A 14,945-nucleotide genomic window follows, 5' to 3' on the forward strand; every position below is an offset into this window, starting at 1 on the left:
ATATAGGTAGATTTGGATGGCTGCCCAGTTCACATCCTGTGCAGGCTAGGTCTGCACTAGTTGGATTTAGATAAAATAGTGGTAAACACCCTAGTTTCTTCTTTATTCTGTTACCAGTATTTAAGTGGCTAAAATAAAAAGACTGTATTACAAGCAGCGTGAGAGCTGTTGTGATTCAATAGCAGGGGCCTGGAAGCTTTTCCAGCTTTCCTCTGGACTGTTGCTTCACTGCAAGTATTATCGTAGAATCACAGAATGCTGAAGGTTGGAAGAGACCTCAGAGGTCATCGAGTCCAACCCCCCTGCTCACACAGGGTCACCTAGAGCACGTGGCACAGGGCTGYATCCAAGCGGGTTTTGAAGATCTCCAAAGAAGGAGACTCCACAACCTCTCTGGGCAGCCTGTTCCAGGGCTCTGTCACCCTCACTGTCAAAAAGTGTTTCCTCAAGTTCCTGTGGAACTTTTGGTGCCTTAACTTGTGGCCGTTTCCTCTAGTCCTGTCGCTGGCCACCACTGAAAAGAGGCCGCCCCCTCCTCCTCACTGCCTCCCTTGAGGTATTTATACACGCTGATCAGGTCCCCCCTCAGCCTCCTCTTCTCCAGGCTGAACAGRCCCAGCTCCCTCAGCCTTTGCTCATAGGGCAGATGTTCCAGGCCCCTGATCATCCTCGTAGCCCTGCGCTGGACTCTCTCCAGCAGCTCCACATCCCTCTGGTACTGGGGAGCCCAGAASCATGCACTTATGCCTGTGCACTGTTGATCTTTTTCAGAATAAGCCTGGTCAGGTCTGCCCATACCATGCTGGATGGCACGTGGCTATTCTCTCTGTGATTTATAGAAATCTCCTGGAAGCCACTGGCATTCTAGAGCTGCATGTCYTGTAAACTCTCCCATTTCATTTTTTTTTCTTCTTGTGAGTCACATCCATTTTCTGGGCTTAGTCACTGCATTGTGCTAAAGTGTTAATGCACACTAATAAAGAAAGACTTCTACACCCCAAGAAAAGAAAAATAGTGTGGAAATGCAGAAGCTGGCATTCTTGCCCTGCCATTTCTCTTTGCTCTAAAAAAGGTATATATATTCTACCAGAGCATATCTGATGTTCAATATTTATGTCGTGATTAAGTCCTAGCAGAACAAAAGAGCCCTGACAGTATTTACCTCGAGGTGGGTTTTGATGGAGAAGGATTAACCACACAGGCTGGGAGCCTGTAGAGCTCACCACCCCGGTAGCTCCCGTGAAATCTGTCTCTGTTGGTGTTTGGCACCCAGATTACTGCTGTACTGYAGCAGTCAGGCAGCAGCCAGAGCGGGTTGTTGGATCCCATAGGCTTTAGCACCAGTACCAGTTAGTGTCAAAACCAAACCCCAGTGTGGCCATAGGGAACCGTGGCTTTCCGGGGGCTTCTGGTGGGTGACACTCACTGCTCACACTCTGAATATGAAGTGATTTATCAGTGAACCCACAGAACTTGCATTTTGTTGTTGCGTGTTCTCTTGGCTATTTGTTTTCTTGTGGTGGTCTGGGGAGGGTCTAGGGTAGGAAGAAGTGTGAGCATGGTGTATTCCCCCTTCCTACTCAACGAGTTTTATGTTCCCAGGAAGAATAGATGGCATTTGGTTATAACGGTGGTTTCAGCTTACTGGAACACAAATGTTCTCTTTCAAAATTCATAGTTCTGGAAATTAATCTCTTGTCTGTTAATGGTCTGTGTTCTTCCATAACAGATTGAATTATAGACTACATATCTTAGTGTATTGTCCAGTATTATTTGATTGTCTATTAAAATCTTTGCTGAATATCTTTGTTTTTTCCCACTTAGTTACCTCAATTTTGTGTCTTTTGCATCTACTGAGTAGGAATAAATAAGCCAGGAGCACAAATTCTAAACCTAAGTTTAAAAGCAATGAGTGTTGGTATACTTGTAGAAACTATTTTGATTCAAAACCACTTTTATCATCATAACCATCAGGCAAATGCATTGACTTTTTTGACAGTTTATGTCTAATCTGTTGTGGATCCTTCTAGAAAGAATATAGAAAAGTTAAATGGGAAAGTGAGTGCTCATCAGTTGTCCTCAACCTTTTAGAAGCTACTTTGCCCTTGTGAAAAGAGATGCATTGATTCAAATCAGTGATCTCTGCCTGTGCAGTGGTTTTTGTTATAGTGAAGGAAGGTGAATGAGAGGACAGTRATATGTGAGGTTAGCCACAATAACTTGTGCTTCAAACCAGTTTGTACGATGTCTTTAGTTTGCATTTGTCTTGAAAAAAAAATCTAAAAATCTTACCAGTGACAACGTAAACACAAAATATTCAAACTCTGATCATTCTTGATCTATGAGTCCTGTCTGCTGATACTGCCTAAATCCCAGGAATCTTTTCTTTCTTCTGAATTCTGAGTAAAATTAAATGCTGCTATGTTGTACCTGTGAAAACATGCAAGTTTTGGTGTGCACCTCTTGCTCTGTTCAGTTCCTGCTGTCCTGCTACACACTTAAAACTGTAGCAACATCCTGCCCACTTTTACACCTTGTGCTTGATATGCTATTACAACCATAAGGATTTTCCAGGAAGAAGGGCAAACTCCAAGATTTCTGTGTGGGTCAGAAGATGTATGAGAGGAATCAAGTGCTGCTATTGGCAAAAAAACTATATCATAGTGGAGTTACAGATGCTTCGTTCAGTCTCATAGAAGGGGCAATCTGCATCTGTAGAACAATGATGGCAGTATTTCAGACTGTGAAGATCCTGGTCAAACTTGGTACATATTTTGTCTGAAAAGATCCACTTGTTCAAGAGAATCTTAGCAAAATATTTTTTTTCTACTATCATATTGATTCTTAGTTACAATAATCATTTCTATTGTTACTTGCTTATGTTGATGATCTGTTCTGGGATTAGTGTCTCATCCTACTAAACTGAGCAGAAATGTATTAATTGATTTAGAGGGGAGAAGAATTCTGCCTTTTTTTTCCTGCAGTTATACCTCTCAGCATTATTTAAATAACTATTTTAGCTAATTTTCCTACAGAAATGATGCTTGTGGTAGCCTTGGTTTTATAGCCACCATTTTCATCTTCTTTCATCTCCTTTGAATATCCTTTGGACTCACTGGACAATTTCAGTCTAATTTCATGGAGCCATTGGGTTTCAAAGGATATGAAAGAGTTTCCATGACTTTCTTCCCATGACTTTAAGCAAAAAAAAAAAAAAAAAAGGGAATAGAGGTGAGTGCCAGTTGATTCCTCCAATCTGTTGAATTGATTTAATTCTTGCTAGACCTCAGAGAATCCACACCTCTCAACCCAGCTGGTGAGATGCCCAAGCTTTGCTGATTTCTCTGTTCCTAGAATGACATGTCTCAGATGCTGGAAAATTCAATTCATTGTTTCACACCTTTGTGTYTCACTCATATTTGCCTCAAATGAGCAACAGAATGAAGAGGAAGCACTATTCCATTCTTAGTGCATTTTTAGTGATAAGACCATCAAATCTTTTTTTCTTTTTTCCCTCTGTTGCAATTGATTTATATTGTCATTTAGTATTTTATTGGTTTCTGTTCAGCAGAAATCATTAGCAGACACAGTTGATAGTCCCTGGTCCTAGGAAGCTTGTTAAGCATGTCTGGGAGATTTTTGCTAAGCTTGAGTCTGCAAATTAATGCTTCATTGAAATAGTGGTGAAACTAAATCAAATTAATAAAAGCACTGTTTAAGGTGTGCTCATTATTGCACATGAAGTCACTTATAATCCTTCAGTAATAACATGCAGAGATTTAAGAATATACTTAAGCATTTTGCTCCTAACATTCCTCTGCCCGAAACAGTATGGGGCCAATTCAGGAAGATGCTYTAGCATGACACGGTGTCAGCTATGATCATATGATATCACCCACAAGAAGTGGGTTCCACCACACCGCCCAAGATAAGCAGCTCACACTAGGCCAAATGCTCAAAATCCAGTTTGCTGCAGCGGGGAACGATCAACTATTTGTCATGTTTCCTACACAAGACTTCCTGTAAGTCACTGTTCTTTCTCACTATCAAAGATCTTTTAGATGAGGTATAAAATTGGAGTCGTATCAGTTGGAGTTCTCACAAGTGCTGCCGCTGCTCTTTGTCAAAAGCCAAGGGATTGCCTTGCTGTCACTGCCGGCCCTGAGGCCTTGTCAGCGTGGCCCTTCCTCGGCCTCCTCCTCTCTTGCAGCATTGATACATGCTCAAAACAAGTTGTTTGGGCAGCGTAGAGAAAAAAAAAAAAAAAAGAGAAGAAAAACAGAAACTAGCTTTGAAACCAGGCGAAGTTTCTGTGTGCATCAATGGATGGCTGTGGTTTGAGGGGTGTCTGCACTGGAGCCCTGCCTGTAGCCTCCTCTGTGCCTTTGCTGCTCCTGGCTCTGTGCAAGAGCCTGGTAGGAGTTAGGTGGTCTTAGTTATTTATTTATTTCCAGTAGCCTAGCTTCGGCAGTCAGTTGAAATTTTAAATTCACAAGTCATTGTTGTATCTAGAAAAAAAAATTGAAAACGTAAAGTAACATGCCCCAAATTCTCAAAAACAAGAGGGTAAGTAAACAGAACCCCACCCATTTCATTCCTGCATTTTTACTGAGGTGTTTGTCAGGCAATCGAAAGATCTGTCTCTTTTTCTTCATGATTTTTTGAACATTCAAAGCTGGATAACAGCAGCAGACTTGATTCTTCCGTACGTWTCTATGTATCTTGGAGAAGGTCTGTCTTTTCTCGGGCTCTCTGCTAGGAGACAGCCACAGCCCTTCCTACCTTCATCCCGAGCCCTCGTGCTGCGCCTAGGTATTTGCTCATGCTGCTGCCCTACTGAGCATTCACAGGGCAAGAGCATTAAAATAGCAGTGCCGGATAGTAGCAGAAATGTGGCCAGACCTGTTTCCTCTTGGTAGATGGAGCCTTGCAAAATAGTCATAGCTTCAGGAAGAAATTGCATAAGCCACTCAGGAGGGTTTCTCAAATAAATGTCTCTGTTGAAGAGAGGCACTTGTCGTGAACTCCTTGGCTTTTGTCTTGTTAATCCCTTCGCTTTTGTGCCCTTTGACTTATTTTATCTTTCTTGATCAATTGGTTTGTTAGAGACTTGCTAGAGTGTATCCTTCTGATTACTCCATATTTGTCTTGTTAATAGCCTGGGTGTTTTACATCTATGCTGCCAAAGACAAAGGGAATTAGATCTAAATCTAAGGCCGAGAAAAGTTTTACTTCCTTCTTTGGTCTTAGAGGCAGGGTTTTTTTCCATACTAGGCTTTAAAATCTGAGCAAATACCTTTGCTTTTTATCTCAAAAGTGTTCAGAATTCAAAGCTATACTGGAAATGCTATGATTTTCAATATATAGGTTATAGATACCTCAGCATTGGGACATTGGGACAGCTTTCAAAAGTTCTCTCTCTTTTTTTTTTTTTTTTTTTTTTTTTTTTTTTTGGCCTCTGACACTTCTACAAATCTCAATGATTTTTTTCTGGAGGGGAAAAAAAAAGGCTCATTATGAAATAATTGCCCCGGTAGAGTTTGAGGAATTTACCATACTATTATTTTAGTTTTAGAAAAGAAATAAAGATTTTCAAAAATATATTTTATATGAAAAATGGAAAGCAATGTATATTGTATTTGTTCTGAGTTAGTCGAGAGCTTATTTGCATTTTTCTTGCACATAAGTATAGTTCTGAATTTGAATTTCACTTCTGTAACTATTYGTTTTTGCTGTAGTGACTATTCTTGCAGCAAACTCATTGAATGAGTGTGTGAAAATACTATGGGAGGACATGGAGAATTGGAAGCAAATAGATAGTTAAATAGCAATAGATAGTTAAAATGTAATGCTTTTCAAAATTCATATGGGATTTCACTCTTACTTTGCAGTATTTACCAGATAACTAGGAAAAAATGTAGTGTCCTAAACTGTACCGTATACTCTATGCAGYTGGAAATACATGGATATAATACATTTTATGTATGTACAAAATAAATGTTAAAAATAGCTCAAGTGCAAACAACATAGTCATATATATGTGTGTGTTTTCAAGTCCTTTCCTTTTAATGAAATTGTGTAGAAACAAAACATGTTTAGTACTTTTTTGCTAGTACTTGAAAAATACCTGATTTGCAAGTAGCAGAGAGGACTTACATTTTTAAACACATTTTCTTTTTGCTGCAACGAGTAACATTACTGTTTTATAGTTATGACAAAGAAAACTGTTTTAGTGCCTCAGTGGAGATTATGAAGTATGTCAGTGTGCATATGTTAGTATGCATATTTAATAGGAAAATTTAYACTGGAAGAAGACATATGTCCCAAAGGACTACATGAATGTGCTTATTTCATGATGTATCACTTTATGATTTTATCATTTTACTCTACAGGTCAAGTAGCTAATATATTTCTGATATTGCCTTAATCTTAGCCATGTGTAGGGTTGACACACACAAAGACAGTTTTTACAGGGGCAGTGCACTTTARTTCAGTGCCTGTCGAGTAACTATTAGCTTTCATGAAACAAAGAGAAAAGACAGAGAGCCAAAAAAGTATAAGGAAGAACATTTGTTCCAATTCTGTAAACCTGTACATGCCTGAAATACACTGCTGATGTGGAATACAAGAGCACTGCAGAGCCCGGCGGGGTGGGATGCCACCCGAAGGTGGCACGTTTGCCCCTGCTGACTTGAGTTTTTCATGTGGGAGTAGTTGCAGCTAATTGATGTCAAAATGAGTTGACCTTCCCAGTTCTGTCACTAGTTTATATGTTTTACCCCAAGAAAACATGTGCCATTGCACCTTGATGAGCTGAGTTAGATGAAAGACCAGTGTGCCTTACACTTCTCTGGCAAGATCCTGATGTCCTTAAAATTAATAGGAACTCAGAGATTATTTCTTTGGAGCCAGAATTTCACACTTTGCCATGATTGTTCTGGGTCACATTCAGCTGCATTGGGAAATTGGATTTGYCAATGTTGAGCTCAAGGATTTTGGACTGAGATCACTGTGAGGTATCCATCTAACGTCCAAGCCAAGCATAGCCAGCTGTGGAGAGAGATCATTTAGAGTGAAACAGTAGACTGTATTGTGGGGAAATCAATTCTCCCTGTGCCTCTCAAAAGAGATACCATTCTATCAAGCATAATAGGAAACAGCCATGCCGCCTACTATGCCAAATCCTTTTTTTAAACTATCCTTAATCTCAGCTTCCTGCTTTATCATCATACTGCTCTCCCTTCACCTGTCAGAGACCAGCGAGTCTCTGCAAACTCATTTACAGTACTTGCTTCTGTGGCCTCCCCCGAACTCATTTCTGGTACTTGCTCCTGTAGCTTCTCTCATACATCTGTATTCTTTGTGTGAAGTAGCTCCTCTTTTATTTCAATCATTTCAGAAAATTCTGCCTATCTGCGGGGAGGAGGGTGGGAGGAGGTAGYACAGCTTTTGTTTTAAAATGCTCTTTTGCCATTCACCTTATTTGTACTTCTCTTCTCAGAAAACCAAAAGGGATGTAAATAACTTTGATCAAGACTTTACGCGAGAAGAACCAGTATTAACGCTAGTGGACGAGACAATTATAAAACAAATCAATCAAGAGGAATTTAAAGGGTTCTCTTATTTTGGAGAAGATCTACTGCCATAGACAACATTAGGCTGACAGAGGAATGATGCTGCAAGAAATGATTCTGAAGAGATCGTCAAATTACTGAGACTCAGTAGATCAAGAACTACTTCTCTTACCCTGAGCCCATATCCCCAATTAAACTATATATTTATTGTTTTTTTTTCTTTAATCTTCTGACCTGAAAGCACTCTTAATTTCTGTCTCACAAAGCAATGCAAATGCAAAACATTTTTGTATCAGAAATTGTAGATGTAACACACTGCCATATATTTGCAACTTTTCTTTTGTTCCTAAGATCTCACCAGAGGACAAAATTGCATCCTTTGCATGGAAAATGGAACCTTGCTATTAAAAGTGATTTGGCACATCATGTTATTTAACTGTCCTACATACTTAAACTAAGAAGGTGAGAACGATTTTGCTCGCACTGGTGATTACGGTGAGATCTGTACTCAGATATGGAATATATAAGTAATATATTGCCTTCTGGTAAGTGAAGAAGTCTACCTTCTTGGAGGTGGGATTATTGATTGAGAATGTTTTATTGAGTGGAGATTCAAACATGAAATATAATGGCCAAAAAAAAAGCACAGCTAATTAAGGCCTTTGATAAAATTCCTTTTAAAATTCATGAAAAAGTTTTTATGGCATAAATCTCACAGATTTAACTGAAATTTTATTTGCAGTAGGAAATCAGATCCCGTATGGATAGCTATTAAAGGGCTAAAGAATAAAAAGCCTATAGTACTTTAGCACAGCTATAGGTAGGCATTTTACCGTTTTTCAGGCAACTGAGTGTACTATCCATGCTACAATTTTAATATCCATTCAAACAAACCATTAATGTGATGGCAATGTTGCAAATGTTTACAATTAATTTTTTATAAAATTAATTATAAACATTTTGTAGATCTGCCTTGTAACTAAGTTGATAGTTTCTTATTTATATTTATTTTTCTCAGCAGTGTGTTACTTTTGCACACTTTTACAAAACCATAATACTACTGTGTTYGTTGTTTTTTATGTTTAAAATCTAATGAGAAATCTGCTTTTAGAAGACACAAAATAAGGCTTACACATGCATTATGTGGAAATGCGTTAAAAAACTGAAGATCAAACATTCACAAACTGACATTATTGAAAGCTGTAAATCGATTTTCTTGTGTATTAATTGAAACGGTAACTCATGTGGACAATATTACTAATGTGAAGTTACCTCCTGTAGATACGCTAACAGTGTTATGTACTTATATTTCCAGGAGTACCCTGTGGTTTTTTTGTGTACCTGTATCGCTGAGGTCATTTTATTATGTATTTTACTGGACTGAGTGAGCGGTCATTGGAATCCATTCTAATTGTTGTACATGGATTTCCAGCTGCACAAAAATATATATACTTGTGATTGGCAAAGTGGCACTAAAGAAGCTTTTTTGCCTTTTGTACAGGTGAGATTTTGTACATAGTGTTTGCTGCAAGGCCTGTGGAATTCATTGAATATAGAGGTATCAACTGCTGCATGTTCAGGCATACTATTAAAATGTTAGTCTATGAAAGAATAATTATAATAATGTCCATGTGCAATACTCTTGTATGTGTATTGGTTCAAGTTACTGTCAGAGAGATGAGGTTTTTGTTATAAAAAGATGTAGACATATATTAAGCTATACTAAATCTCTTGTATAGTTCTCTTCGACTCTATTATGCTATGATAGAGGTGGGAAAGAGAGAGGAATGTTCCARGTTGTGGTGGACAAAGTGCGAGCCCTTGGCTTTAGGCGAAAATCTTGGTCTCAAGCAGATGAGTTAGTTTGTGTCAGTTTTTGTGTCTGGCTGCTCCTAGCCTTCGTTACTGATGACAACATTCAGTTCCATTTTGTTTTGTTTTTAAAACTCAGGTGTAATTATTATATATATTCTTATGATTATTTCAAAATATTAAATATTATGATATATCAATTAATGTGTTGTCTGGCCTACAGGTGTGATAATGGATCAAGCCTTTAGTTTAATTTAATTTATCTTCAGTAATCTTTTGTACTGGGAAAGACTAGCTTCTGGGGCTGAGTACCAGCACMGAAACATCTTAATGATTGCATCATCTCAGCATTTAAATTTCTTTCTCTTTTAGAAGTATATTGTAGAACTGCCCATCAGTTTGTGTGTCACTACTGGCTCTGTTCATTTCTCATCACAGTTTAGCTTTTGCCACCCAGGCAAGGACTGATCACAAAGCTAAAGCCTCTTTTCCGTAGGTGAGTAGACCGGCTAGGAAGACGAGTGGTTGGATAGTGCGCTGCTCTTTGCTTATCTCGAGGCCTTTGTATGAAAACTGGGAGCATTTATTCTGAAGGAATAAAAGCATCCCGTTAAGCTTCTCTAAGYGAGCTCTCTAGTCTATGTTCCCATTTGTAAGATGAAGCTAATCGGTGAATTTGTGTCTCAAGCGGCCTCGGCACCTGCGTTGTTTGCTGGGATGCTAAAGGAAAAGTCAAGGAGATAAAAACTTTTGCATGGGCAGATATTTCTTCAATATAAATAGTTAGCTCCTCCACATTGGGTTTACATCAGAAGGTTTGTCTGTTACCTTGAGCATTTTTTAAAGATAACTCTTAAAAATGGACATTCTGTTACATTTCTGCCTGTTCTGTAAAATCTTTCTCGTTCCTGCTTTGTAAAATGAGTGCAAAATGCCAAAAAGATTATTATTAATAATAATTATTATTCTAAAATCTCCATTGTTTCTTGTTTTTTCCTCCCAAATAGACTTTATAAAAAAAAAAAAAAAAAAAAACAGAAACCTGTTTTTCTCCATAGACTGAAAAATAATCTCTCCAAAAAAGGCTTACAAATTACCTCTTTTTAAATTATGTGCAGAATAGCTCTGTCTAAATATAAAATGTATTCAGTTGGGGGGGTAGGGTTTTTTTTTTTTATTGTGAGGATTTATTTGTACAGAATTTTTTTTCTTATGGATGTAATTTGAATCTCTTGCCATTCATTAGTGTTATTTCATCGTAAACATTATTACTGTGCCAAATGTACTGTATTCAAAAGGATGTGAATGTGTATTGTTTCAGAACCTAATAAATACAATGATGTTAAATCTTAATTTTCCCCCAAAGTTTTCATGCATATTTCATAATGAGGAAGAAACAAACTTTAAGGATGAATATTATCCCTATTGCATGTCATAGAAAATACCATGAACTTGTCTTTTAGGAGTGGACATTTTGCAAAGGAACGATTTGCTCATCTTGGGAAGCACTAAACACCTGAAGAGAAACCAGGTAACAGTGACTGAACTCCAGTTAACTCTGGCAATATAACATTTACCTCCAGTATGCCAAACAGGTGAGTTTTTATTTACCCAYTACATGAGGTTTACTGAGTCCCCGAATTGGGACTGAGCCTAGCATCCTGCTTAGTTGCATTTTTAAAACTTACTTCAGTAGGGCACTTCCTATATGAATATTTGAGACTGTTTTAGGCTTGGATTACATATTACATTTAGGCTTGGGTTAATATCATGCATAAATTCAATTAATTTCAGTGGTGTCATGAACTATTAAATTTTTTAACTTAATCTTTCAGTGTGACATACTGTGAAATATTTCAAAGTGGAGAAGATATAGAAGGTCATGTTTCAGTTTGARCTTTACACCCTTTCATTTATCATGGTCCACGATTCTTAAGATCTGTTTTAGTAGATCAGCTGTCAAGATACTGGCAGTGATTCTAGCATAAAACTACTAGATACTATATAGCTTAAAAAATGCATTCTTTAAATTGCAAAGAAGAGTGTTTTCTTTTACTGACTGCAGCTTTTRCATAATCCTCCATGTTTTTCTTTCACATAAGTCTTCTCAAATTCACTCRGTACCTATGAGCAGATACCAAAATCTACATTGAGAGCATTAGCATAAATGTAGCCAYACAGATTTTGCTAGTTTACTACATAACACCTTGATTTTTCTGCGTACGTTTGACAGAATTTATAGCATGCAAAGAACTTAACTGTCATCCTGCAAATAATAAATATAATTGGTCTCCAAATGCTTTCATTCATACCATGTTTTCTCTTRCTGCTGTACTAATGTCTCACAGGTTTCCAAAATGTATGTGATGCATGTTGAGAAGAGTTTTTCTCCATGAAGGTGAACTGTAAGACTTGGAGAGACAGGAATGAGTCTCAGTTCAATTCACTGCAAGTTCAGAGAGAATATTTGTATGTATCCCTCTGCTTCTGCAGCCTGCCAGCGTATCATATTAGATCACCTCACATCAAAAATATCTTCWGCCTACTAATAGTCTGGTCAGGTACAAGAGTAATTAACCATTTGAATAAACTGGTGCATATCAGAATAAGTGTTAAATGGGGAATGTTTTTGTTAAAGACCCTTTACTCATATTAGTCCCTCCAGGGTCCCTGCAGTGTGGATGCATAGGGGCTGAGATGTGAGTAAAATAAATCAGTCACAAGTCTAGTCTCCTGGTCTCAGCTTTTTAATTGTGTTTTGAGGTCAAATGAAAGACCAGTCTGTTTACTTAAGAATGAAGGTGTTTTATCCTTTGCTTTTTTAATAATTCCCAGTTGCAATTTTAAGTAGAGACTCTTCTCCACTGGTAAAAATGTTATGATCAGTAGAAATTACTGAAGCCTTGTATCACATCATTGATGCAAAGTCTCCCCCAAACAAGTGCAGCAGGTACAAGCTGTGGCATGTGCCATGTCAGGGTATCAGGATATTTTCAGGGCTGTATTCAGAAGCTTGAACAGTTCTTAATAAAACAACGTGTCAACTAAAACATTTTTCAGTTGTCTCGTAACTTTCCATTTCACTTCCTATTGCTCTTATTTTAACTTGCAGTAGCCACAACTCTTGAGGTCTCTTGGTCCAACAGGCAACTAGCCAACTAAAGGGCAAGATTTGCTTAGGCAGTAGGAGCGTGGTGCTTTTTACCATGCTTTTTAGGCCTTTAAGCTGCTTCTGGGTTGCACGGAGGGAGCCAGCATGTCAGSTATGTACTAGTGCAACAGATCCAATCTATCTTCTAACTTTTATAGATCGTATTTTACAGTCACGCGGTGATGTGGATATCTATATACTGTGAAAATCAAGGATTTTAGCTATTCCTATAATTCTGATGGTTTCAGAACTTGTATGATAATCTGCTAAAGGCAGACCTAGCTTTGTAATTTGTACATTATTTCTTGCTCAAAACTTGATGACAGGCAGGAGAAATCTTTTTATGATGCCAAGTTAATTGTAATATTTTATTACACAATCATAGCTCTTGTTTTGGTAATTAATGAAGTCATAATACTGTCCACTACTAGTTTAAGCTAGCATCAATCTCTCCTAAGGTTTCTGTAACTACAAATAGGATCTAAGATCTCCCTCTCTGTATTAAATGAATATACAGTACCCAACACCCATTGCCATTCATGTCCCTAATCTGATCAGTACTGTTTTACCTTGGCAATCTTGTCACCTTTTGCAGCCTCTGAATATCACAGACCCAAAGCCCCAAAGTTGCAGATGTAGTACAGATTTCCTTTTGCAATTAACTGTAGTTTAACAAAATGAAGAAGCAATCACCGAGCCTGGCCTATCAAATAAAAACTTTAAAACTTTCCATTCAGTCAGACTTCTGAAGATGAAGAAGCGGATCTGGGGCAGACATGAGAATCCTGGGCGTGAAGAGAGAAAAGTGAGAAGGAAATAGAACAGAATGGATTTTTTAGGAACAAGAAGAAAAAACTTTTCATCTCAGACACATAAGGTATTTGTATCACTAAAATAAGGGGTGAGCAGCCTTGCTTGAGCCCTGCCAAATGTACCTGGAGTTATTTGGGTCAAATACTCTATTCTTGGCAAAGTCAGTAGCTTAACTAGTAATGAGCATCAATTACAAATGGAAAGGTGTTGGCTATAGTTGTAGCTATTGAAGCAGTATAGCTGATAGGAAATACCTTATGAAAACATACAAGAATAAAGAACTGTGAGGTAGTATTCTTCTTGCCTGCAGCAGCTTGGAGCTCCAGTTCTTCATAAAGTAGGTGGTGGTGTCTTTAATATTTCTGAATCAGTTTTCTTTTGACTAATCAAGTTTTGAACTATGTAAACCTCTAGCATGCAAAACCCTCCATGTGGGAGTTCCCCAGCTGAACTACTCATTGTGTAGAAAGTTTTCTCCTTTTGTTTATTTTGACCAGCAACCTCATAATTCCATTGTGTGCTGTGTGAGTCTTTTCTGTGAAGAAATTATAAAAAAATCCTCTTTTCTTGCCACTGACAAATCTGTAGATCCCTGAAATATTCTTCCTCTGCCACTTCTTCAAAGAGGAGTCTTCCCTTGTCTGTAGATAAGTTCCATGTAGGAACATCCCATGGTTTTGGTCACCTTTGTCATCCTTGTCTGGATCTTTTCTGTTTCTACTGTCTCCCTTTTGAAGCATTCCATACATGAATGATACCTGGAATATTATAATGACTGGTATGTTCTGTTTTCTATTATATTCTTGTATCTCTCTTTTTTAATATATATCTAAGTTCGTTCTCAATTATTTTAAAGTCCTTTCCCAATTAGTGTCATTTGTAAATCTAATATGCATGTTCTCTATTAGATTCTACAGTCATAATGAAAATAGGTTCTGTCCAGGATATAATGCAAATAGCTTAAATAGAAATTGAACCAGCACACAAACCTCCCTCAGTGCAGGCTTCCATTTTAGCAGCAAACCTTTGATGGTTGTCTCCTCAGTGTGTTTTTCCAACTGCTTTTGTACCCTGCATTTAACTATCCTTAGACCATCTTTCCCTATCTTTCATATTAGAATGTTGTATATAACAAAATTTTTTCCCAAATCCATGTATAGGAAATGCTGTATTATCCCCTAGCCCCCAGGGGCTGTTACTTTGTTCTTGTATAGCCCTTCTTTTGGTACCTTAACCATAATGAAGGGAGGTAAGATAAGTTTTCTTAGCAGATTGGAAAAAATGCACAATAGTTTCCACTCCATTTTTCTTTTTAGCTCATCACAGCTATGGAAGCAGGAGTTAAAAGCAGCAGCCTGAGGTGGACCACAAGCGATCAGTGTAAATATTGTGAAACGGTTGCACAAGATGCTGCCCAGAATTTGGAAAAGCATTAAAGAACTTTTAGGTTTGTACACATATGTTTAATACTTGGAAAAAAAAAACTCAGAGCTTAGGGAGAAAGTCAATGACCTGGAGTCTGCTGCAGATTTGGGTACTGCATTAAGAACTGAATTGAGCACTGCTTGCATTTGTCGTTGCCCTCCCTTACTGCC

General features: G+C 37.9%; 1 protein-coding gene across 2 annotated transcripts in view; it reads left to right on the plus strand.

Moving 5' to 3' along the window:
- The window catches only part of PRKCE (protein kinase C epsilon), a 265,165-nt gene extending 254,875 nt beyond the window's left edge, over window positions 1-10,290 (plus strand). For both annotated transcript variants that reach the window (XM_026046229.1, XM_026046231.1), the window contains one exon: window positions 7,502-10,290. In XM_026046229.1, the coding sequence (XP_025902014.1) occupies window positions 7,502-7,648 (147 nt within the window). In that variant the 3' untranslated portion in view covers window positions 7,649-10,290. The remainder of the gene's footprint in view (window positions 1-7,501) is intronic.
- The last annotated feature ends 4,655 nt before the right edge of the window (window positions 10,291-14,945 follow it).

Source organism: Nothoprocta perdicaria, unplaced genomic scaffold (genome assembly GCF_003342845.1).
Source record: "Nothoprocta perdicaria isolate Ctin4 unplaced genomic scaffold, notPer1 scaffold_43, whole genome shotgun sequence".
NCBI classification, from domain to species: Eukaryota; Metazoa; Chordata; class Aves; order Tinamiformes; family Tinamidae; genus Nothoprocta; species Nothoprocta perdicaria.